Below are 27,212 nucleotides of genomic sequence, written 5' to 3'. Positions count from 1 at the left end.
GAACACATATCTTCCTGATCCCAAGTCTAGCACTCTACCCATAATGTCACACTTCCTCTCTATATGTTACATCAAATGGTGCTTGGCTTCAAGCTAGGAGATCCATTTCTCTGCATACTTACCATTTAAGCTATGTCTATAGCCACACATACCCAGTGGAGTAGAGAAATGAGCCAAGCATAGAGATAACTCGTTATTTTTTATCTCAATTACATAACTAGTTCAGGTTAAGGGCCTCTTTGTTTGATCTGAATGGTCCTATTGGATAGTTAGACAACACACTGTTGTATAAAGGGTAGTGAGTGGACAGTGGGCACTTATTAAGGAGATCCCTGTCTAGTCCTAGTTATGCCATTTGCTGGGCATGCCACAGAGACCAGGTTAGTCTCTGAGCCTTTCTGGACCTCAGTTTTTCTCATCTGTAGGAGGGATTTGAACAGTTGCTGTCAAAGTTCCTTTTCAGTTGTCAAGTAGTATGATCCTTTGACTCCACCACTGGATATCAGAAGCGGGAGGTCTGTAGGAGACAGTGCAAGAAGTGCTGGCTCTGCAGTGGGGTTCACGGACCTGGGTTCAAGTCTTTCCCCCTACATATGTGTGTATATGTATGTCACATGTGACATAATACATATACACATGTAGGTGTGTATACACACCTACAAACCAGTTATGTGACTTTGGAAAAGTCACTAAACCTCTCTGATTTTTAGGAAAATAAAAGAGTTGGACTAGATTAGAGGTGTCAAGCTTGAGGCCCTCAAAACTTCCCAGTGCAGGCAGAATAAGATTTAAAATGTAACCGAGAAGTATTTAACAAGATAAATCATACAATATGACATAGATGATGTTGATTTGTGGTTTTTTTTTAAGCCTTAGGGATCTGTTTCCATTTGTGTTGACACCATTGAACTAGATGATCCTTTAAGGCCTTTCTTAGTTCTAAATCCATGTTCCTATGACTACCTTAGCAAAAATGTTAAGCATAAATTGCAACCAAAGGGGATGAAAGGAAAGAGAAGATGAAAAATGATTATTAAACAGGTGTGGCAATGGGATAGGTGCTCTGCTTTAGACTATGCTAGCTTGGGCAATATGCAAAAAAAAATCCTTACAAACACAGTTTACCTTTTTCTGATTCTACACACAAGTGGAAGAGATGCCATGTATGCCCTAAAACTAAAAAAAAAAAAAGGAAAAGGGGGAGTGATTTAGCGTCCTCTCACCGTGCTATCTAATGAAGTGATCAATTTACCCTCAAATCCCTAAGTTTGTAGGAATTTCAGGCTTCTAGTTTTGACAATTTGCTTGCCACCCTCCCCTCCCATCTCTCATTGTTGGAAAATCATGCCAAGCCGGGTATGGTGTTAAATGCCAATAGACCCTAAGGGCCCTGACCTAGGGCAGTTGAAGGTGGTGGATTGCTTAAGTTCAGGAGTTCTCAGGCTTCCACACTAGGTCCAACACCAATGTGGTAAACCCCAGGAAGGAGAGGGGGCACCAGGGTACCTAAGAAGAGACAAAACCACCCAGGTCCAAATCAGAGATTAGCAGTGGGATCACCCTCTTAGTGGCCATGAGTAGCTGTAGTTCCTGCCTGGGGGTGATAGCGAAACCTAGTCTCTAGGGGGAATATATCACACCAAAGACTGTTTTTTAGTTTGTAGCTTTTGACCACTAAGATCAACTAATCATAGGGCAGCATTTGTTAATCATTCCGCAGAAGGCACTGTGCTGAGCCCTGGGAGTACAAAGACAAAACTAGTGCCTGACCTCTAGTTGCTTATAGTCTAATGAGATGACTGTCCTCTCCCTAGAAGAGCCAGGAGTTCACTTCCTCTTGCTTCTCATTTCAGTGTCCACATTTGTTATAGGGTGTGTCTTTTTATTATGTATGGCCCTGGAAGTGAGGGGTGGAAGTTTCAGAGAGGCAGGTCTATGGACAATTAGAGGTATCCAAAAGTGTGATGAGCCTTTGGAATGATAAATTCCTACAAGAGGAGGGACTGCTTCATTTTTTGTGTGTGTTTGTGTACCTAGGCAGCTAGGTGGCACAATAGATAGAGAACTGGGTCTGAAGTCAGGAAGACTCATATTCCTGAGTTCAAATCCAGCCTCAGACCCTTACTAGCTGTGTGACCCTAGAAAAGTCACTTCACCCTGTGTGCCTCAGTTTCCTCATGTGTAAAATGAGCTGGAGAAGAAAAGGACAAATTAATCCAGTATCTTTGCCAAGAAAACCCCAAATGGGGTCACAAAGAGTCGGACACAATTGAAACAACTCAACAACAACAACAACAACATACCTAGCACCTAGCTCCGTTCTTATCACATAATAGGTGCTAAACAAATGCTTCTTAATTGAATGATTGATTGACAGACTATCTTGGGAAGTCAAGAAGACTGACAGGATCATAGATCAAGAGTGGGAAGGGACTACAGTGACCATCTGGTTCATCCTCCTAATTGTATAGATAAAAAACTATAAAATGTAAGTGGAACCTAAACTCCTCTTGAGAATGGATTGCTGCATTCTTGTCTTTGTATGCCCACAACCTAGCACAGTGCCTTGTAGACAACAGGTACTAAATAAATGCTTTGTAAAAATTGAATAGTCGATTTTTCCACACAGGATGGGCACTTGTTGGTGATGCTGAAGAATGGAAGTTCCTGAAGGGAAGGACTGTTTAATTTGGAGTTTATATCCATAGTATCCAGGACAATGTCTGGCACATATTAGGTGTCTAATTGATTTGTCAAATTAAAAATACAATGGAGTACATGAGATTCTTGTGGAAGGATGGGTTAGATCATAAGGAGGCACCATGGTGTAGTGGGAAGAGCATGGAAATTAAGATCAGATGCTGTAGGTTCTAATACAGTCTCTCCTACTTATTTATTGCCTTCGTGATCTTGGACAATCACTTGATCTCTCTGAGTCTCAGTTTCTTCATCTGTTAAAATAAGGGGTTTGGTTGAAATGATTTCTAAGGTCCTTCTAGTTCTAAACCTATGGTCTATGGACTCTGCAGTTAGTTTATTGGTGGCCAAAAAGGTCAGTGTGTCTTGAAGATCTATTAAAAGAAGCATGACAAAGAAAAAGGAGGGCATAGTCCCTCTGATCTCTGATATGATCCAATCTCATCTGAAGGATTGGGTTGACCTCTGGGCTCAACAGTCCCATAATTTAAGAAGGACCTTCATAGCTGGAGAGTGTCCAGAGGACGCCAACCAGGACATTGAAGAACGTTGAGTTCATATCAAATAAGGAATATTTGAAGGGACTGAGGATGAGAAGAAGTTTAAGAGATTGGAAGAAAAGAAGACTGGGGTGAGGGAGGGTCATGATAGCTGTTTCCAAATATGGGAAGGGCTCTCATATGGAAGAGGATTAGAATCTGTTCTGCTTGGGTCAAGAAGGCAGAACCAGGAGCAATGTGGGAAAGTTATGAAGCAGCAACTTTACAGTTGGGGTCAGGAAAAACTTCCTAACAATGAGAACCATCCCAAATGGGAATGGGCAGCCTCATGAGATGGTGGCCCTTCCAATCTCTCCACTGGAGGTGTCTTCAAATGGAAGAGGGATGAATACTTTAGGGTATGCTTTAGTAGGGATTCCTTTCCAGGCTGGGTTGGTCTAGATGTGGCTGCTGAGATCTCTTCCAAATCTGAGATTTTGTGATTTGGGGATTCAGTGAGTTATTTTTTTTTTGTTTGTTTACACTCCCTCCTCAAACTCTGAGATTCTATGAATTTAGGAGCTCAGTGACTTGTGGAGTGAAATATAAGTTACATGAGGGCAAATTTAAGCTTTTATTATCAAAAGAAAGAAGCAGCCATTATTTCCAATTGTTTCTGATCTAAGGACTTTCTCCAGCCAGGTCTATATAGTTCTACCTTCCCTGGGATATTTCAACTCATAAAAGCATTTATCATTCAGTCCACAGTTTCTTGTTGTTGTTGTTTTTTTTCTCCCTCTACAATTATCTAAATTAAGGAGGCCATAAATAGATCAGGATTTTTTCTCCTGTTGTCTTTAGAAATCAGCAAGGATGGCAGATCAAACCACAGTCGTACTTTGTATATAACTGATATATAAACTGATACCAGTTTATTTAAAGGTACACAGTATTCAAAAACAACTGCCCATCCACAGACAACTGGACATTCTCTTGCTTTCTTGCTTAAATGATATCTTGCGTGGGGTGCGATGGCACACACCTGTCATCCCAGCTACCTGGGATGCTAAGAATCAGTCTGAGAAGCTTCTTGGGCCTGGGAATGCCGAGTTGCAATGGACTTAGCTGCTTCAACATTATTGATAAGCTCAGCATTATTACTGTGAGGCTCCAAGAGCAGTGGGTCACTAGCTTGCCTAAGGTGGGATGAACCAGCACAGGTCAGAAACAGAGGAGGCTAAAGATTCTGTTGTGCTCAGAGTGGACCAAGCCTATGACTCATCCTTGCACACCCAGCCTCGGCAAGATAGGGAGATTTGTTTTAAATCAAATCAAATCAAACTAAGGGAATGAAAAGATATGTTAGCCAGTGGGAGCCCACAGATTCCATCTGACTTTGGGGTGGTAGAGTAGTCTATTCTAATGGACTCAGGTTTCTCACAATGACCAATAATAGTCTGTTACAGAGGCCAACCTCTGGCAGTCTCCTATTCTAGCTGCAGAATTCTAAAGGCCTTTGTGCTTGTCTTCCCATTGCCCCACCCACCCTTAGGAAAAGCTCTTAATTTGCAAACTGCTTTAACTACAATTCTCAGTGCAAAATTGAGCTCCCTTTTAATTTAATTAATTTTTAAATTAATTTATTTGTCCAAATCCTGTTGTTATCAGCAGGAAATAGATGGCCTGGCTCACTCCTGAATTAGTTTAGCCCCCTCAGTTTCATTAATTTACCTTCTTTGTATTTAGGGCAAGCAAAGAGACTCAACATAGAAGAAAAGAAAATGTCCCTGTTCTCATTGGAAGAATCTATTTTAAAATTGTCTAAGAATCTCCTAGGCCCACCATAGAATTAAAACTAGGAGGAAATTGAGCAATCAGCTGATCCATGCCCTTCTTTTTACAGATGAAGACTCTAAGGCCAAGAGCAGGTAAATTACTTGCCCCAGATCATATAGATAGTACATAGCAGGGCCAGGATTTGAACCCTCTGACTCCAAATACAGCAATCTTTCCACTTTACCATGATGTCTGCCCACTGTAACTGACAACCTTGATTGGGCAGGGATCATAGGCTCAGGAAATACCTTAGATTCTAGTTCAAATAAGTACATAGGCATCCATTGGCTAATTCAAGAGTCCCCCATCCCAACCCATCCTCTACACACTTGGTTTATTTCTTTCTCATTGAGAATTCTTTTCATAGAAAATGCTTCTTGGGGTCACAAAATTTCATCCTTTGGTCAAAAGGAAGGGACTTTGAAATTTGACCAAACCTCTGACCCTGACCACAAATGCAACAGCCACAGAGAGATGGCTTCAGTGGGGTGGTCTTCTGTGTTCCACCTGCTACCTAGTACAATGTATAACCAAATCCCATAATGCTGGAAGCACGAAATTAAGGAAGACCTTCTTGACAGCAGACATGATTAAACCTTGGAAGATACTTTGGGGTGGGGAGAGCTTGGTGGAGTCTCTGTCCCTGGAAATCTATAAAAATAAGACTATGAATCATAGGTCTTTCTTGGGTGATTCAATCAGCCATCAGCCTACCTAGAAAGAGGCAAGTGGACTAGATGAGGCGCCCAGCTCTCTGCTGTTCACCTTATGTCAATAGAGCCCACCAAGAGATCACTCTGGCCCAATTTCTGACCTGTGCCAGCAGACTTTGACTGTTTTTGTCTGCTGTCAAATAAATTTCCATTTCACTGAAGATCAACTGTTCTGTTCTTCCAATAATATATTTTTTCTGTTTAAAAGTTATACAAAGATGACCTGCTGTCTCCTTTTTCTTTTGCCACTTTCTATTCCCAGCCCTTGTATTCGTTAGTTGTGGGTTTTTTTTTCCATTAAACTGTTCCATCAACTGGGGAACAGTCATTTCTCTCTGATGATTTTTTGGGACAATATCCATCCCTTTTCTCCTTCAGTGCACATCCCACAAAGGTTTTGTCTCTTCCAGAATTATGATAATGGATATTGTTTCCAAATCACTGTATAGATGGATTTCTACATATTGCTAAATTGGAATATCATTTTAATAATAATAATAATAGTCTGGGGTGGGGAGGAGGAACACAGAGAGTTTAATCTGCTATTTCCTAGGCATTTTTCTTTCTGCATATGTTAGTTCTAATTTTAAATCTCCATTTGGATAATAAAATGTGTTGACCACAGCGTGCTTATATAAATACAGCTGTTTTAATTGAGACATTTTTCCCTCTATGAAAAGGGGCCCCAGAGTTTCCCATTAATTTTCCAGTTGCCCAGGATAAAAATAAAGTGACTAATGCCCCATTAATATCCCCCTCTCTCCAAACTTTTCAAGCTGGAGATCGAAAGATGCCAAAGGACATCCTCCCCACCCCGCCAGCCTGCTACCAAGGATTCCAGTGTGGAAGAAGAAAAGGAGAAGATGAAGATGCGATTCTTAGGGACCATCCCTAAAAGCTAAAAAGATGCCAATGTGGAGAGAAATCAGGCATCCAAATGGACACGTCTAAACAGCATGGCAAAGACAACAAACTAAATATTTTTATACAAATCAAAAAGATCCCCAAAAGGAAAGTTTGAGATTTCTTCTCTTCCATTGTCTAAAAGAAATCCAGAGGCCACGTGAACAAGGGGGTCGGTATAAATGTATATAAAAAACCATGAGCACGGCTCATCACAAATAAAATGAAATGGCTACATTCAATTATCTTTCAAAGATGTCTATTCTCAGGCCAAGGGCAAGGAAATGTCCACTGTGCTTTACAAAGGACTAGGAATAGAAAAAAAATCAACCCCCAGGTCCTCTCTAATTCCAAACGACTGTCCATCATGAGATGTCATGAATCTTTCGCTGTGTCCCATGGGTCGGAAGTTTATTTGTATTAGCGCTGTGCTAGTACCAGGCAGTATCAAAAAATGGCTGTCTTAGACCCCTTCCCCCCAAACCGTTGCAGCATCCACCACATGGTTTTTGAGAGGGGCACGCCCTGGCTTTGAATGAAACCATTTTAGCTCTGCTACCCGAGTGGGAAGTGGTCCATCCAGACCTCCACATCTTGAGCTCAGCTTCATCCTCCCCTATTGCTGACAGGACTTCCTGCTCCACCATTCCAAAACAGAAGGCATAAAGGTGAATACAAACATAATAAAGTAGTTTACATGTGGTCTTGCAGTCTTTCCATATAGTCTCTAAACTCTTGGGAGTCCCCAAGACTCATATCTGGGCAAACCCACTTGATGTTATCGTCACTGTCATAGAGGATAGAGTTGGTGTATGGGCCTCCATCCTCTGGAAGAATAGTGGTATATGAAGTGAACTTGACTCGTTTCCTTTTGGGGCCAGGATTGAGAGGTTCGCTTTTTATTTCTTTTTCATAGACATAATCAGAAGGTCTAAGGAGTTGGCTGTGCAGTGCTGTCTGAGAGCTGCCATTTAGAAGGAAGTTGCTCTCCTCGAACTGCATCCCACGGTCCAGCATGGTGGTGCACTCCTCTGATGGAAGGGAGATGTCCACGGGGTTCTCCAAGAGTTCTACTTCATTTCCGAGCCAAACCCAGTCATGAGAGTGGGGGATGTTTCCTTGTTCACTCACTGAAAACCTTTTGTGCCTATACTTCCAAGCGAATGCCACACAGTTGATTAAGAAGACTAAAATGGCCAGGCAGAAGACACAGAGGAGGGCATACATGCCGATCTCTAAGTCTGTTAACCCCCTAGAGGTCAGTGAGAGATCATTGGGATTATTTGGCTCTGGTAACTCCACTTGGGTAGGGAAACTTGTGAAGGCATCTGGATTATTCTGGAGTTGGCCATTCTCAAGGTACTTGTTCCCCCTTCTCTCCAGAGATGACTGTGGGGTTGTAGTTTTATTGCCATTCTCTCCATGGCCAGCAGAAGCTCCATGTTTGGACCATTCCTGTATGGCCCTCTCTTGGTCTCCTTCCCTCTCTATGGAATTGCTGAGGTGTTCTTTATATTCCCGACTGATGCCTTCAATATCATTGGTACTTCCTTGGTTGTCATCCTCTTTTTGTCCAAATTTGACCCTGACACTTCCTTTCCCAACTGCAAGGACACTCTTTCTCTTGGTCTTCTGACAAGGTTCACTGATCATCATTTCTAACTTGATCAAGGGTCCTTGCCCTTCCCCCTCAGCAACCACAACAGGCCACTTGGACTGAAGGCTTGGCTGGGCAGACACCACCATCTCATCCAGTGATGTGACGGCAACAGCGAAATCCTTAGGATCATAAATATCTAAAGGAGTCACCGCACCATCGCTGAACAAAAGCCAAGAACTGACTATTGCTTCCTAAGGAAAAGGAAAAGAAAAAGGACAAGAGTATGGCATTATAATCAGAGTAAGAGGAAATGACTCATACATTCATGTACTTAGTCATTTTGGACCCAATCTATGATTTCATTGGCATAGGAAACTCCAGGTATGAGAATCATCTCTAGCAACGTAGATTGGAAACGTGTATGCAGCTTATTGTCTTAGAGGGACACTTAGAGATTAAGTAGAAAGCCCAAGATCACACAGATCATATACATCAGAGGTAAGACTTGAAACCTCTAGAATATAAGCTTCCTGAAGGCAGGAACTGTTATCACTTTTGCCTTTCTATTCTTAACAGAGAACACAGTTCCTGGCACAGAGTAAACACTTAATAAATACTTGTAAAATTAAATTCCTTACCCTCTTTCCATTATGCCATATCGCCTCTAGCATGCTTGCACAATGTACATACTCTCCCTCAAATTATCTTGCATTTATACTGTTTATACTTATGTGTGGACATGGTATCCCCCCTGATATTGTATAAGCTTTTCAGGGACGAAGACTATTTCTTTCTTCATAGTATGTGTATCCCCATTCTTTTGTGGGGTACCCAGCACATGAGAAGCTTGATGTGTGCATGTTAATTGATTGATTTCTGTCTTTCTATCCCCTATCACCTGCATGTAAGATGGCACACTTATTAAATACTTATTGATTGATCAATTGATTGATTAATGGACCACTTGGATTGAAGACTTGGCTGAGTGGACAGCATAATTTTGTCTAATGAAGTGACATTACTGCCAAATACTTGGAATCATAAAAGTCCAAGTTATCACCAAGCCATCACTGAATATAATTCAAGAACTAATGATTGCTGGTAAAGCATCTGAATTTTTTTAATTTACAAGATTAGAAAAATAATCACAATATAAATTTGTTGTATTTGGTGTAAGTTTTAGAGGTTGTTGGGTTGTTACTGGTTCAGGACATTTTTTAAATTTTTTTTGGCATTGTATTGAACTAATGTTAGTAATAAAAGCATATTTCCATGGGTGTAAAGACCCAGTAATTTTGTTTAATGGATACTTTTTTAAAAAATTACATTAATTTATAGCATGACATACAAGTGAATTTAGCTCTGACCTTTGCAAAGCCCATTTTGAAATATCAGGCAAAGCATCAGAATCATTTCCAGGTGCAACTAATCAGCCCACGCCTCTAGAAAATACCACTTTAAACAGACTTTATTAGGAAGTCAGTGTCGGAAAAGGAATGTAGGTGCTCACTTGAGGTACTTAGAAAAGGATGCATTATGAGTTTAAGGTACTTGAAAGCCAAGATTCTTTCACGGTTCCCTTTTCAAAGTATTTCTGTTTTAAAGTCTGAAAATGAGAGGAGTGTTTTAGACCTGAGATAATTATAGTGTAAACCAACAGCAAATTGGCACACATGAGCCATGCTTGCAAAAGGACCTGAAAGGAAATCTGAAAGAATAAAAAACTGAAAGAGGAAAAAAAAAGCCCACTGCTTTGGCAAAAGTAGAGAAATGTAATCTTTCTGTCATCTTGTAGCTGGAGACTTTCAGTGGAGAAGATAAACAGGTAGTCAGGCTGACTGCATTTGGACTAGGGGTAAATATGTAAATTTACAGAAGAAGGTTTCTCTAAGGTACAGGGAGCAGTGCTCTGCCCAAGTGTAAGGAGCTGGATGCTTGGAGGGAAAGATGGCGCCCCTCCCTCAAAGGCTGGATGAGCCCTTATCAGGAGTGTTGTAGAAGGGTTTCATGGGTACGTATGGGGTGGAGTCTTTGGCCTCTCTGATGTAATTTCTGATTCTGGAACTAGCCCCATGGAATCAAAGCTGGAAGGGACTATGGAGTCCAGTGAGTCCAACTCCTTCATTTTGTGGATAAAGGTAGTGAGGCCTAGGAGAATTAAGGAGATTTAGGATTCTAGGATCATGGATTTAGAACTGGAAAGGTCTTTAAAGGTCAACTAGTCCTTTCATTTTGCAGAGGAAGACACTAAAGCCTAGAGTGATTAAAGTGATTTAGGATTTTAAGATCGCAGATTTAAAGCTAGGAAATAAACCTCAAAAGCCAACTCATCCAATATCCTCATTTTGTAGATAAGGAAACTGAGACCAAACAGAGCTAAGTGACTTTCCCAAGATCATATAAGGAGTCAGTTACAGAGTCAGGATTTGAACCTACATCCTCTGATGTCACATAAGTCTCCCAGTGTTCTTTCCACTGGAAAACAGCCTCCTCTCCCAGGACTATCTATGGGAGATCTCCAATGGGATTTCATGATTTTCCAGAATGCCATCTTGAATTTACCATGGCCCCAAGCATTCCTGGGGAAGGAAATCCTACCTGTTGTGGGGCACGAAGAATATCATGAGCAGATGATGTTGAGACAATGGCTCTTTTGTTTCCTTTGCTGGCTTGCAAGGAAAGTGACAAGCCAGCCACGAGTTGGACCCCTAGGTCTGTGATGGTGACCCTGTCATCTAGTACTATGACTGTCTTCTCAGCCAAGATGGAATCAGAGAGAGGCGAGAGGACCTGAAAAAAATAAGCACCAAAACATGTATTTCTTTGTCTTTGTCTTTGTCTTTGTCTTTGTCTTTGTCTTTGTCTTTGTCTTTGCTTTCCCAGCACGGAGCACAGATCCTGGCACATGCTAGGGACTTTATAAATTATTGTAGAAATGAGTTCTTCTCCATGCAGACAGTTAAAAAACAAAGGCAAATTCTATAGAGTTGTGTTTTTTAGGAAAAGGCGGGGTGGTTCTGGACCACTAATTTCACTGGCATGAGAACCTCAGGAATAGAAATTTCCACTGACCCAGATTGGCAACTCATTCTGTAACCTATAGTTTTTTTTGTTGTTGTTGTTGTTTTGTTTTGTTTTGTTTTTAGTGAGGCAATTGGGGTTAAGTGACTTGTCCAGAGTCACACAGCTAGTACTTGTTAAGTGTCTGAGGCCAAATTTGAACTCAGGTCTTCCTGAATCCAGGGGCCGGTGCTCTATCCACTGCGTCACCTAGCTGCCCCGTAACCTGTAGTTTTAAAGACTAGGCTGTGGCCACTGAAAGGTTAAACATTTCCCCCAGGATCACAGAACTAGTGTGTGTCTGAGGCAGGATTTGAATCCAGTTCTTGTAAATCCAGCTCCAAGACTGACCCTCTTATCCACTGTCTCAATGCTGCCTTTCAAAGAGAGAAAAATAGACCTCAATAATCACTGATGTTTTCTTTTTCTTTTCAATCATAACTTTGTCACAATCATTTTAAACCCCATAATTGATGTTTCCACCAAAATGTTCTCCCAATTTGCGGCTAAATGAACGCACTTGCCAAAATAATCTGTAAAAGCTTTTCCTAATTGTTCAATTACTTTCGCCAATAGAAGACGACAGCACCCTAAAGATATCAGTACAAGCCATTTCCTTCCTTTGATCTCTGTAACAGCAAGCACAGAGCTCCCTTCTATAATAACAGTTGGATTTAAATGGATGACAAGTATCTATAGCTCATAAATAATAACAGTAGCAGCATTAATAGCATAAGGGTAGGGATTGGACTCAGGATTTCTCTGCAAAGAGAACTCTCAGATGAAGAAATTCCCTCTCCCAATGAAATTCAGCACTTTTTCTTTCAACCTTTAGTCTTACAGGCTTATCTCTCTAAGCTGTAATAATGAAGATAATAATAACAGTAATAACATGTAATAAATAATCATGGTGATGATGAAAATAATACAAAGGCAGCATGACACAATGTAGAAAGAGCCACCTTCAAAGCCAGAAAGACCTAGGTTCAAGTCTCAACTCTGAGGCAAAGTAATTGCATAATTGTAGGCTAGAACATAGCCTCTCTCAGCATTCTGGGTAATTTGCTAAAGCAGGGATTCCTAACCTAGGGATCACTGATAGATTTCAGAGGGTCCATGAACTTGGACCAATAATTGCATCTTTATGTTTTTGTTTGTTTGTTTGGTTTTGGTTTTTTGAGGCAATGAGGGTTAAGTTACTTGCCCAGGGTCAGACCAGCTAGTAAGTGTCAAGTGTCTGAGGCTAGATTTGAACTCAGATCCTTCTGAATCAGGGCCAGTACTTTAGCCACTGTGCCACCTAGCTGCCCGCTGCATCTTTATTTTTGCTAACACCTAACTGAAAGTTATCATTTCCTTCAATTACTTAAAATATAATTCTGAGAAGGGTCTCATAGGCTTCCCCAGACTGCCAAAAGATTCCTTTGATACAAAAAAGTAAAGACCCTTGCTCTGAGACAATATTGTTTTGTTTTGTTTTTGGTGCAGTAATGAGGGTTACATGACTTGCCCAGGGTCACACAGCTAGGAAGTGCTGAGTGCTTTGAAATTATTATATCAGTGCTTTATCCACTGCACCACCTAGCTGTCCCAAAACAATACATTCTAAGGAAGGTATCACTCTAGTTCAGTAGGAGTTTTTTCAATTGAGAGTTTCCTCATATCAAAGCACAGTTCTAGTCCCTATTCTTATCTCTACCAATCATAATACTGATCTTGGAACTGGGACTTTAAAGAAACTATTTTCTCAATAAATGTCCCTCTTGCTCACCCAGTGGCACAATCATAAGTAAATTGCTAGTCAACGTTCTGGAAAAGAAGTAGGCTATAAAAAGTAGGAAAAGTAATTGCATATGCTTCTTGGAACACCCTGGGGGCACAAGATTTTTAGAGTAAACCTAATGGTGTCCAGAGAAAGGTGAATGTCCTTGAGACCATGACATATGAAGATCAAATGAAGAAACTGAGAATGTTTAATTTGGAGAAAATTCAGGGGACGCCATGATAGCTATCTTGAAGTTTTTGAAAGCCAATTGGATTTACCCCACTTTAGTTCCAGGGAGCAAGATGAGTCACAAAGGCTGGAAATTGTCAAAAAAAAGAAAATTCAGGTTTCCTGTCAGGTCACCCAGTTAATAAATATTCATTGATCACTTGCTATACCCCACCTCCAAATACTTCTCACAGTTCTCTTCACAATTAAGAGTTAATTGAGGGGCAGCTAGGTGGCGCAGTGGATAGAGCACCAGCCCTGGAGTCAGGAGTACCTGAGTTCAAATCTGGCCTCAGACACTTAACACTTACTAGCTGTGTCACCCTGGGCAAGTCACTTAACCCCAATTGCCTCACTAAAAAAAAAAAAAGAATGAAAGAAAAAGAAAGAAGAGTTAACTAAGAGGGTAATAAGCAATCTAAGGAAGGATCCCTCACTAAATATCTTCAAGAAAAGGCTGGATTGGATAATCACTTGTCAGTTCTATCACTGGGGGGCTATTTTTCAAATACAAGTTGGACAAGATAGGCTCCGAGACCCCTTCCAATGTAGAAATTCTGTGCTTCTCTGATTCTGTGCTCTAAAGTCTTTCTATCTCAGTGAGCCTCTAGTTGACCACTATGTATGACACACCAAGCAGGAAACCACTATACCAGATCAAGCAATTCTGAGAGCACCACTTTCAGCAAAACATAGTGTCATAAGTGGCAATGATGGGAGTCATTTTTAAAGTTCAGGCCCTTTCACAATTACTCAAATGGCATTCTCACTCACAGTACTGAATATAAGGAATTTGTTTTAGCTCAAATGAATGGGTTTTTCCTTCTTGATTTAAAGATACCTTGCACTGTTCACACCCACACATAGCTGGCCAACTTGTACTTGATTTCTGAATAAGTATAACTTGGAAAAGGATAGCAAGCTTCATGAAGTTCGTGATTTTCAGTCAATAATAATAAGCAGAGAAAAAAGGTAGCACAAGAATGTGGTGGATAGTAGGCAGATATCCCCACTGCTGGACATAATCAAATGGACATGGCAAGTAGAAAAACATTTACTAAGCATGTACTATGTGCTAGGTGGCTCAATGGATAGAGAACCAAGTCTGGAATCAGGAAAACCTGAGTTCAAACTCAGTCTCAGACACTGACTAGCTGTGTGACCCTGGGCAAGTCACTTAGCCTTGTTTGCCTCAGTTTCCTCATCTGTAAAATGAAGATAAATCTACCTCCCAAAGTTCTTGTGAGGATTAATTGATATAATAATTTCAAAGCACTCAGCACAGTACCTGGCACCGAGTAAGACCTATATAAATACCAGCTATTATTATTGGTGGGGGGGAAAGGGGGTGGGTTTGGTGCAAGATTCCATTCATTGTCCATTTTAGTCATGATTTCATGGATAAGAATTTCAAGAGATTTTTTTCTTTCCACTGCTACTTTCAACCTTGTCTCATGCTACTTAAATAACAATGAATCTCGAAGATATTCAAATCATTTAAATTCATAAATTTGGATCACTTAACTCATCAATCTATGCCTATGTATGTGCATGCATTTGTTTGTTTCTTATACCTGCACTGTTGTTATTCCCTGTTCACGACCAACCAGTGTTCTGCCATCTTGTAATGTGGCAATTCTTGGTTCTTCCACCTTCATGAAATCTGTCACTAGATCGGTGATGTCAAACTGCCAATCAGAGCCCAACATATAGGTCAGCTGGCCTCCTAAATCCAATGACTCAGCCACAAACTGCGTCAGCACACGCACCATGGCATGCTGGTACTGAAGGGTACAGCCTCGTCCTTTCTTTTCATCATCCTCATCATCATCACTGTCTCGAGTAGGCCTGGAAATTAGCATCATGGGAAAACATGAGTTAAGCAGCCACATGAGCATGATCCTATAGAAAGAATAGTAGAAAGTGAGTTTAAGTTATTGGCAGCATAAAAAGACCTCTAGATACAGAAATACTCAATAACAGCATTCTTTATATTAATAAAAAGCTAGAAACACAATATATGCCCAGTCATTGGGGAATGGCTGAGCCAACTGTGGTCATATGAATGTAATAGAATATTACACTCCTTCAGGGAATGAGGAACATGAAGAATACATAGAAAACTAGAATACTTGTATGAATTGATGCAGAGAAAGGAAAGTGGGAACAACAGGACAATATATACAACTACAATAATAAAATGATATAAATAAAATTATCATTGAGAAGCAAAAACCCTGTAGTCAATTAGTCAATTACCATGGACAATGTTGGTACCATGGCTGTTAAAGTGAAAGAATACCTCCCTCCTTTTTGTTAACAATGGATGAACTGGAAATATCTTTTCATAGAGTTTAGGTGTTCATTAGGTTGTGTCGTGTCAAAACACAATGTGTTGATAATTTTCTTCTTTTAAAGAAAATAGAAAGATTTGAGTGTCTCATAGCAGAGAGAAAAGACAACCTCTCTTGAAAAGAAATTGCTTGAGTGAACTCTTGAACTCACGGCATGATCACTCCAAAGAACCTCCACATAATCCCATAGAACAATTCCTGGAGCAGCAAAATCCACAGAAGAATGAGCTGAGATCATTTTCCAACCAAGGATGGCTTGGAAGGTCGGAAGGAGGAAGCTGCTGTGCCAAGATAGGAGTGGAACCCAATCTCACGGTCATGTTGATACAGATCCAGTCCCAGGAAGGCCTTGCCAGAGAAAGAGACCCCCAGAGCCTCTGAATCAGCTGAAGCGCCAGTGTTATCTGGAACTAAGCTCATGGTCTGGTGAGAGGGCTGAGCCCTTGGCAGCAGGGAGATGACAGGAGTCTCTGCTGGTTCTGAGGTGGAACTTGGGTTTTTCACCCCTGCTGGGAACCAGGAGGTAGGCTTGAGTAGCAGTGGCCCAGGTGGGGGAAGGGCATAGGCTCATCAAAGCTGATAACCACAGCACACAAAGTTTTGCTGTCTGGTTGATTAGCAAGTTTTCCTGGGGTTATCTACAGACCAGAGAACAGGCTAGACAAGTGAAGAACCCTCCTTAAATCATACCACCTGGGACCCCCTGAAGTTTGGGACAGTGCAGCCTGGAAATAGTGCCCTACTTTAAGGAGCTAAAATTCAAGTAAAATAAAGGAAAGATGAGCAGACAGAGAAACTTGAGGATGATAGAAAGTTTCTTTAGTGACAAGGAAGATCGAGGTGCACCCTCAGAGGAGGATGGCAACTTCAAGGCCCCTATATCCAAAGCTTCCAAGAAAAATAGAAATTTGTCTCAGACCATAGAGGCATGCAAAAAGGACTTTGAAGATAAACTTAGAATGATAGAGGGAAAAATGGAATGAGAAATGAGGGTAATGCAGGAAAACATGAGAAAAAAGTCAACAGCTTGAAAAGCCAAATGGAAAAGGAGATACAAAATCTCTCAGAAGAAAATAATTGCCTAATAATTAGGATTGAACAAATGGAAGCTAGTGAGAAACCAAGACACAATAAAGCAAATACAAATGAATAAAAAAAAATAAATAAAGGGCAATATGAAATATCTCCTTGGAAAAACAGCTGACCTGGACAATAGATCCAGGAGAGGTAATTTGAAAATCACTGGACTATCTGAAAACTATGACCAACTTAAGATTTTAGACAGCATCTTCCAAGAAATTGTCAGGGAAAATTGCCCTGATATTCCAGAAGGAGAAGGTAAAATAGACATTGAAAGAATCCACAGACCACCGCTTGAAAAAGATCCCAAAAGCAAAACCTCCAGGAATATTATAGCCAAATTCCAGAGCTCTCAGGTAAAGGAGATAATTTTTTTCTAGCAGCTAGAAAAAAAGGAATTAAAATACCGTGAAGCTACAGTAAGGATGAAACAAGATCTAGCAGCACCTACATTAAAGGAGCAGAGGGCACAGGATATGATATTCTATAGGGCAAAGGAACTGGTACTACAGCCAAAAATCACCTACCCAGCAAATTATAATTTTTCAGGGGAAAAATGGAACTATAATGAAAAGGAGGACTTTCAGGCATTTGTGATGAAAAGACCTGAACTGAATAGACTTTTAAATACAACTGAACTGACTTTTAAATACAAGACCCTAGAGAACCATAAAAAGTTGGATCTAGGTGACATGCCTGGGGTCATGCAGTGGGTGAGTGTCTTATGTCTGAGGCTGGATTGGAGCTGGGGTCTTCCTGGGTCCAGGGTGGATGCTTTGTCCACTGTGTCACCTAGCTGCCCCATGATGACATCTTTAGGGTAAAATTGAGGGATGAGAGGAACAGACCAGGGGGAGGGGGAAGGAGAGAGATAGCATGGGGTGAAATCCCACTTGAAAAAAACAGGAAAGAGCTTATGGAGTGGAAGAAGAGATGGGGGAGGAGCAGGACAGTAAATGAACTTTACACTCATCATATTAGGCTCAAAGTCCTTAATCTCATCAAAATTGGTTCAAGGAGGGATTAGCACACACCCAATTGGGGGAAGTAATCTAGCTAACCCTCCCAGAAAATAGGAGGGGAAGGGGATAAAGAGGGAGGGGCAAAAGAAGGGAGGGCAGATTGGGGAAAGAAACAGTAAGAAGCAAATCTCTTTTGAAGAGAGATAGGGTGAAAGAAGATAGATAATAGGGTAAATATGGTGAAAGGAATAGGATGGAGGGAAACAGTTAACAATAGTAATTGTGAAAAAGAGAAAAGGGAGAAAATTGTACAAGAAAATAGAGTTTCTAGTCTTGTAAGGATTAACTGAAAAACATGTTAATTAATTATCTAATTAGTTAATTGAATATTTGTAAGCTCCTGTTATTAACCAAGTTCTTTGCTGTTATTCTTTTTTCTTTAAGTCTTTTCTGATTGAATTATCCTGAATCACAATTGATCATCCTAAGAATATTTAGAAAATTCATTAATAAGTATCCCAGCGGGGCAGCTAGGTGGCGCAGTGGATAGAGCACCGGCCCTGGAGTCAGGAGTACCTGAGTTCAAATCCGGCCTCAGACATTTAACACTTACTAGCTGTGTGACCCTGGGCAAGTCACTTAACCCCAATTGCCTCACTAAAAAAAAAAATAAGTATCCCAGCTACAATTCTGTCAATAATAATGACAAAAATAATAATAAATTGATCTTATTTACATAATGCTTTAAAGGGCCCAAGGTACTTTATACCTGCTATCTCATTTGAACCCCTGATCCCCAACCACAGCAAGCCTGTGAGGTAGGTGGTGTTATTATTATTCCCATATTAGATATGAGGAAAAAATATCTCAGAGTGGTTAAGTAACTTGTCCAGGGTCATATAGCTAGCATATATTAGTTGCTGAAGTTGAATAAATCCAATATGTCACCCATACATATTTGTAGATAAAATGTGGTTTTCCTTGCAAGCTCACATTTTGAAATATTCAGGAGACAGATTTTTATCCAGCATATAAGGGGAGAGAAAGGCTTAAGAAGATTAATATCATCTGGGTAAGCAAGCTATCAACTATGTTCTCCTTCATGTCAATTCAATTCAAATCATCATCATTGACAAATTTTATTAAGTGCCTATCATGTCAAAGACAAGAAGCAGAGTGTTCAAATGGAAAAATAGCCAGCCTTAGATCCAGGAAGACCTATTCAGGTCATGGCTCTCACATATGTCTGCTTGACACAAATTTCCCATTCATTCCCCTTTCCCAAGAAAATCATAAATCTAGCCAAAAACACCATACACATACACATACATACCATACACACAAACACATACACACACACACACACAGAAAGAGAGAGACAGAAACAGAGAGAAACAGAGACAGAGAACACACTGTGCTAGGTAGTTCCTCAGAGCCCACCACTGGAGGAGAAAAGAAAACTTCAGTGAAAGCTGAAAATGATATAAATTAATAAATATTTCAGGTGCAATGGTTAGAGTACTAGATTTGAACCCAAGTTGGAATCCTCATTCTGTCCTCTCAGTGAGATCAGGAAAGTCACTTGCCCTGCTATCCTCAGCTTCTCCATCTGTTAAATGAGCGGATTTGACTAGGTGACCATTAAGCTCCTTTCCAACTGAAAATCCTTGATCCTGGAAGCTATGTTGGAACCAATTCAAGAGATCCTAGAGTGGGCAGAAGGAGCTCAGATGGCACAAAATGATGGACTTCCCTGCAATCCATGAAACCCCAGAATAGCTTAAAGACATTGATATTCTCCCTGGTACCATGTATCCCATAATCCAATGATGGTAAGCCCTTCCCCTGCTTTCCAACTACCCTGAATATACCAACAAAATCATTCTTACACAAACAACTCCCAGCCTACCCTGATCACCTCCTGGGGCTGGTCATTGTCCAGTTCCAAGGGGGCAGATTTCTGATGACCAGTTGTCTTTATTCTTTTCTTGTCCCTTCTCATTCCTAAGCCACTGTCAGAGAATTCTAATAGGAACAGAATCAGCCTTTAGCAGAGAATGAGGCCTTTGAAAATAATACCATTCCCACGAGTGGAGAGAAGATTTCATTTGGCCCAAACAATTTCTTCCCATCTTCTAATTCATTTTCTGTTTACACTGCAGGGCGGGCTCCAGCGTCCACTTATTTGGCTTTTATTCTGTCCTGAAAATCAGGTTTTAAACACCAGGTGGTCCTGGTTTCCCTCATTAGGCCCCCATGCTGGGGAATTCATGAACTTCAAATGCTTCATTTCTTGAGATGATAAGCATTTCTAAAGTGAATGTGGGGAAGGGGCAGAGAATCATTTATTTTGATGGTATTCAAGCAAGATTTTCTTCTTTCTTTCTTTCTTTCTTTTTTTTTTTTGAAGTGCTTATAATGTTCTGCTCTTTTATACATTCTTTGAAACACTAGTTATGGGAGAATCATTATGAAAGTGAATGGCATTGCTTTAAATTGTTTTATGACAAAGTTAGCAACCAAGAAGCTGGGAAAGGCATTTCTTAGATCCATACACCATCAAAGCATTAAACAAACTCTGTTATGTAAGCCGATGTACTGTTATGTAATTTAGCATGGATCCAAGAGTGATCATTTTCCCCCAATCAATTACTATTATAAATCACACGGCTGGCATGCATCTGAAAGAAAGCCCATATGCCCTCCATTCCACTTTTCTTCCCTTCTCTCCTCTCCATCTCAGGAGACTCAGAGGTCTGTAGACCTTGGACATCTGTATGACCTCTAAGATTCTAATCAAAGAATCTCACAGGTCAAACAGACCACCATGGACCTGAGCAAGAATCCCTATCACAACATACCTGCTAAGTGGTCATCTTCCAGTCTTTATTTGAAGACTTCCATGGGAGGTAGTAGGAGAAGGGATCCATCCCCTTTCAAAGTGCATTTCCCTTCTGCCTAGCTCTCACCATTAAGAAATTTTCCCTGAGGTCCAAGTAGAATTTGTCTCTTTGCAATTAAAATCCACAAGCAATTTTTAAGCACCTACCACATGCCAGGCTCTGTGCCAAGGGCTGGAAATAGAGAGAAAGGAAAAAGACAATCCCTGCCTTTAAGGAGCTCACAATCTATTGAAGTGGGGTGGGGAAAGACAACACTATGCACAAATAAGCTAAGTATGGGATAAATAGGAAATAATCAACAGAAGTAAGGCTCTAGAATTAAGAGTTGCCAAAGGCTTTTTTGCAGCTGTTGTTGAAGGTAGGATTTTAGTTGAGATTTAAAGGAAGGAGGCGGGGAAAGGGGGGTCAGCTAGGTGACACAGTGGATAAAGCACCAGCCCTGGATTCAGGAGGACCTGAGTTCAAATCCAGCCTCAGACACTTGACACTTACTAGCTGTGTGACCCTGGGCAAGTCACTTAACCCTCATTGCCTCGCAAAAAATATAATAAAATAAAATAAAGATAAAGGAATCCAGGGGACCCAAGAGGTAGAGATGAGGAAGCAAAGAGTCCCAGGCATGGAGGACAGCCAATGAAAATTCATGGAGTTGGGAGATGGGGTGTCTTGTGTGAGGAACAGCAAGGAAGCCAGTGTCATTGGATCACAGAGTATGTGGCATACCCATGACTCCTGATTTGATCCTCTTGGGCCAAGGAGAATAAGTCCAATTTCTCTTTCACATGACCATCCCTCAAAAACCTGAAGGCAGTTATTATGGCACCAACTATGTCTTTTCTTCATACCTGACTATTCATTCAAGTAAACTATCCCCAACTCCTTACGTTAATCCTCATATGACCTGAACTCAACTATGCTCTTCACCCTCTCCTGGACACTGTATCTTATGAATGTCCTTCCTCCAGTGGGGCAAGCAGAACTGAACATAAATCTCCAAATGTGGTCTGATCACAGCAGAGTCCAGTATACTTAGTAGGACACCATGCATCTCCAATTTACCCTGAGGTTGTATTAACTTCCTTGGCTACCACACCTCACTATGCATTCCTATGTAATTTGCAGTCCACTACCACCATCAGCTCTTTTTTCTGATGCCATGTTGTTTAACTATTTCTTCCCCATTCCATATGTGCAGCTAAATAGATATGTATGAACTTGGGTGACTTCCCTGGGGATCAGTTTCCCCATGTGCAAAATAAGGGAATTTAATTATGTGATCTAAATCATCCCTTTCCAAGTTGAGCATTCTATAATTGGATTTAGTTTACTTTATTTACACCCCTAAAAGGTACAAGGCACTGTGCTAAGTTTGGGAGATACAAAGAAAGACAAAAAAACAGCTCCCAAGGAGCTCAAAGTATAAGAGGAGAGACAACATGCAAAAATTAGCTATAAACAAGCTAAAGACAGGACAAATTGGGAGTGGTCTCAGAGAGAACTGACATTAAGAGGAACCAAGAAAGGCTTCTTTTAGAAGGTGAGATTTTATCTGTGACCTGAAGGAAAGAAGCAAAAGTGATAAGGAATAGAGTCGTAGGCATTTGGAGAGGGGCAAGGGGTAAGCCACATATAAACATGGTTTATAGAGATTTTAACAACACGTTTGATATGGTATGTCACAATATTCTCATGGGGAAAGAAGAAAGATGGAGATACCTAGGCTAGACCAAAATTTCATTAGATAGATTCTGAAATAGGTGAGAATACATGAAGGGTTTCTTGACACCTCGGCAGGAGGTCTCTAGCAGAGTGCCCCAAGGATCTATGCTTGACCCTTTGCTGGTTAGCATCTTTAAATCAATGACTTAGATAAATACATAGAGAGTATACTTATCCCATCTGTGGCTGACTCAATCATTACTATTGGTGCTGCCACCACCACAGCCACTGAAGAATGAGAAGAAAAAGGTCTTGACACCAAAGTTTTTGGCATAGCCAAGTAGGTTCAACACCAGGAAGTGATAAGATATCAGCAATGAAAATTACTAAAGAATTGGCATGATCATCTATTTTGCTTTGCACCCCAAGGACAATGGAGACGTTCTATATGAGTTGAAGATGTTCCCATATAAGAATGTAAACCTTTGAGAGCAGTCTTACTTTTCTATTTCTACTCAGTGTTCAGCACGTTTTGTATTTACATACTTAACAAATTGTATATGTCTATATAAGTACTTAACTCATTCATTCATTCACAAACTAACAGCTAACCCATTTTATATGAACAAACAGAGATCCAGAAAATACCTCAGCAGGTTAGAAAACTGGGCTTAAATAAATAAGATATGGTATAATTGAGATAAAAATAAATGTATTTACTTTGGGCTCAAGAAAATGATTTCAGGAGTATAAAGGGTGGGAGAAGCATTGATGAAAAGTACCTAATGATCTTACAAACAAAATAAAAGATCCAGGAGTTTTAGTGGTCTATGATATCAATATGAGTCCCCAGTGGATATCAGCCAAAAATTCTCAAGCAACCATGGCCTTGGTTAAAAAGACCATAACTTCAAGAGCTAAGTGATAATGCCACTTCACTCTGCCCTAGTTAGACTTCATTTTTCTGGGTGCAACATTCCTTTTTGGGGGGGGTGAGGGGCATGGGAGTTAAGTGACTTGCCCAGGGTCACACAGCTAGTACGTGTCAAGTGTCTAAGGCTGGATTTGAACTCAGGTCCTCCTGAATCCAGGGCCGGTGCTTTTATCCACTGTGCTACCTAGCTGCCCCTGCGTACAACATTTCTAAAGAAAAAGTAGAGAGCTTAGAAGGGAAAGAAATCAGAATGGTGGAATGGCTTTGAGTCTATGCTCTATTCAGGGATATTTAGCTTAGAGCAGAGAAGACTCCAGGGAGAAGATGACAATGGTCTCCATTCATTTGAACAGCTGTCAGACAGAAAAGAGATTAGAATTATTCTGTTCAACCCCAGTGGGCAGAATGAGAAGCAAAGGGAGGAAGGGGCAGAGTGGCAGAGTTAGGCTCATCATCGGGAACAACTACTTGGGCATCACAGCTGCCCATAAGTAGAATGAGCAGCCTTGGGAAGAAGTAGGGTCCCCATGCACTGGAGGGTATTAATAAAGGCTAGATGACGACTCATCAGGCATATTATCTGAGGTTTCTTTTTTAACATATGGGTTGTGCTGCCCAGCCTCTGAAGACACTTCCAACCCTAAAATTATATTATTTTGTTATTCCTGGGTGGTCAATAGCATAGAGAGAGTGAAAATTGGGTTTTCTGGGTTTCAACAGTGGTTTGAGATGAGGCAGAGAAGACACTTTATGCATTTCTTGTCCCTTCAGAGGAAAGAAAAAAAATGTCTCCAACCCTCTTGGAAATGGCAAAAATGAATTCATTATTTCTATAAGAAAGCAATCCCCTCTCCTTTTATACCTTCATTAAACCTTCCCAGATATATCTTAGATTAAAGAAAATGATCTTTCCAAAGTTCAGTTTCCAGATGGGTATTTCTCATTCTGAAGCCACCTACTTCCAGCTCAGGTTGACAGAAAACTCTGTGGCTTCTCAATTTTGATCCCTTCCTTCTACTGGGGCCACATTTGAACACAATCTGTTTAGACCTAGAGCCCCTATGACAATGAAAAACTATGATGGCCGGACATCGGCTGCCCCCACATCTCTCACAGAGGTCTCCTTCTACACACACACACACACACACACACACACACACACACACACACACACACACAGCCAGCACTCCAGAGTTCCCCACACTGGTGAAGTCTCAGAAACATACCTAAGGCATTGCTCTAGTCTCTAGGATGATACAGATAAAAACTATAGACTGCCCTCAAAAAGCTCTCCTTCTCCCAGGAGAATGTGCCAAGTAGAGAAGTATAACAAGTATAAAAGTAGTGACTGGAACAAGGGAAGGATAAAAGTGGTAAAGGAATCTCCTAAGTCAAACGAACAAGCATTTATTAAGCATGTTCTATACACCAGGCACTGTGCTAAGCACTAGAGAAACAAAGAAAGGCAAAAGACATTCCCTGCCCTCAAGTAGTCCCCAATCCAATGGGGAGACAACATGCAATGAGCAATGTACAAACAGGCTGTAGGCAGGATTAATTGGAAATAAACCATGGAGGGAAGGCACTAGCATTAAAAGGGGATCAGGAAAGGCTTCTTGTAGAAGGTAGGACTTTTACAACGTTTCTTGTAGGAGGGAGGACAGAGCTCATCAGCTCTGAAAAGTAGCAATCCAGGGAATCCAGAAGGCAGAGCAGAGGGGGGAGGGAATCCCAGGCATGGGGCATGGCCAGAGAAAATGCATGCAGATGGGAGGTGGAATATCTCATGCAAGAAGGGAAAGGAGCCCAGCGTCACTGGATCAGATAGAGTGGGGAGTAAGGGGTAAGAAGACTAGAAAGTTGGGGTGGGTGGCTTATAAAAGGTATTAAAAGCCAAACAGAAGACCCCACATTTGATCCTGGAGGTAATAGGGAGCAAGTTTAATGAGTAGGAGGGCACTGTGGTCAAATCTGTATTTTAAGATCAATTTAACTTCTAGGTGTAGGATGGACCGGGGTGGGGAGAGACTAGAAGCAACAGACTCAGCAGCAGCTATTTTAATAGTCCAAGCATGAGGTGATGAGGGCCTGAACTGGGGTGGGGGCCTTGTTAGAGGAGAGATGGGGGAATAGACAAGAGATATTATAAAGGCAAAATGGAAGCAGATTAGACAGAGGGGATGAGAAGGTAAGGAATGGAAATCTTTGATCCTGTGAGCACTCAAAACCTGACATCATCTAGTTCCATACTTAGTCCCCTTCCCATGAAGGATGGATAACACATCTAGAAGGGGAAGGGGCCATTAAAACCATCTCATTTTGCAGAAGAGAAGGGCCTTCCCTAAAGTCATCCAGGTAGAATTAGAATCAGCACTTGACCCCAGGACCTCTGACTCTTTCCACTGCACCTTGCACCAATCCCTGTCTCATGATTCAATCAATATAATTACTTATTATTTCCCCAATCTATCCCACTATTCTTTGGGAAATTTGGATAAAGTGCTGGATTGGGAGACAGCAAGACCTGGGTTCAGATCCTTCTTTAGGGGCTTACTCCGAGCATGTAGCTGTAGGTGAGTTACTTAAGCTAGTTATTTAAACTCCAGTTCAAACCTCCTTGTAATGGTAGAGAGAGTATAATATTTACTTTTAACAAACAGTATTCCAAATTTGAATGCCCTCCTTCCTCACTTCCCTACCCTCTTACAATCCCTAATTTCACTTAAAGCATAGATCAGATGTCATTCTTGTTGAGTCATTTCAGTTGTGTCAGTCCCCCTTTGGACTTTTCTTGGCAAAGATGCTGGAATGGTTTCCCATTTTCTTCTCTAGCTCATTTGACAGATGAATAAACTGAGGCAAGCAGGGTCAAACAACTTACCCAGGGTCACACAGCTACTAAGTGTCTGAGGCCACATTTGAACTCAGCTCCTCCTGTCTCCAGGGCAGGAGCTCTATCCACATGCCACCAAGCTACCATTATACCAACTAGCCTAAATCAGATGTCACATCCTGTATCAGTCTTTTTCGAATGTCTTAGTTTATAGCACTCTTTCTCTCTCAGAATGTCTTTGCTATGTACTTGGTATATTCCCTTGAATATATTTTTATTAATTACTTACCTGCATACCTGGGTACATCTCCCCCACCCCCAACAGATGTAAGCTTCTTGTGGGCAGAAAGTAAAGGGTGTGCTAGCTACTGTGCTAAGCTCTTTACAAATGTTATCTCATTTGATCCTCACAACAACCCCGGGAGGAAAATACTGGTATGATCCCCATTTTACAGTTGAAGAAACCAAGGCAAATAGAGTCCAAGTGACTTACCCAGGGTCACACAACAAGTAAGTGTCTGAGGTGGTGGTTTTATCTTTGGGGGTCCACAAACTTGCTAACATATCTGGCACATAGCAGGCATTCAAATACATGCTCACCAAATGGAAATAAATGTTTTCTCAAGCAAAAAGGAAGCCCTTTGAGGGCAAGCCCTGTTTCACTTCTATCTTTTTCTCCCCAGCACCTAGCATAGCATGTCGAGCCCATGAAAAGCACTAGAATACTTCTCAAATAGAAGTGGATGTCTGGCCAAGGCATGGAGGTTCTCTTACAGTTTCCTCATCTGGATGCTCAGGGGAGGGAGAGGAGAAGAGCACCCATTTTTAGAGAGCACCCGATGGCAGTAATTGAGGCCAACTTGAGGTGGTCCTTTTGAAGTCAAGGTTGTTATAAATGACATGCATTTCCTCTTCAGGGCCGAAGCTCTTACTTGGTTAGTAAGACACAGTGGTTCAGCTCCACATTTCCCTGGTTTCCACAAATCATTCAAACTCCATTAAATTACATGGTCCCCTTGGACCCTTAACATCTTATTAAGGCCTTTGGAGTGGGCTTAAAAATCCTTCCTTGAGGCGATGTGCTTGCTTTTGGTGGAATACACGTTTTCCTTAATGTGAAATAACACTTCCGAGGGCTTTCTTTTCTTTGCTCACCTCCAGACATCCTTTACCTCAGAGACTTTTAAAATCTTGTCTCTTCATCAA

General features: G+C 41.0%; 1 protein-coding gene across 3 annotated transcripts in view; it reads right to left on the bottom strand.

Annotated features, from left to right (window-relative positions):
* Positions 1 to 2,180: 2,180 nt before the first annotated feature.
* Positions 2,181 to 27,212, bottom strand: part of TMEM132B (transmembrane protein 132B) — a 691,327-nt gene continuing 666,295 nt past the window's right edge. For 2 of the 3 annotated variants that reach the window (XM_043976443.1, XM_043976444.1), the window contains exons 7-9: positions 14,856 to 15,129; positions 10,827 to 11,018; positions 2,181 to 8,479 (exon numbers count right to left, since the gene is read on the bottom strand). In XM_043976443.1, coding sequence (XP_043832378.1) covers positions 7,322 to 8,479; positions 10,827 to 11,018; positions 14,856 to 15,129 — 1,624 coding nt within the window. In that variant the 3' untranslated portion in view covers positions 2,181 to 7,321. The remainder of the gene's footprint in view (positions 8,480 to 10,826; positions 11,019 to 14,855; positions 15,130 to 27,212) is intronic. The other variant, XM_043976445.1, reaches the window with a different exon arrangement.

Source organism: Dromiciops gliroides, chromosome 1 (assembly GCF_019393635.1).
Source record: "Dromiciops gliroides isolate mDroGli1 chromosome 1, mDroGli1.pri, whole genome shotgun sequence".
Classification (NCBI taxonomy): Eukaryota; Metazoa; Chordata; class Mammalia; order Microbiotheria; family Microbiotheriidae; genus Dromiciops; species Dromiciops gliroides.
The sequence above is the reverse complement of the archived record's forward strand: the minus strand, read 5'-3'. Positions and strand labels throughout refer to the sequence as shown.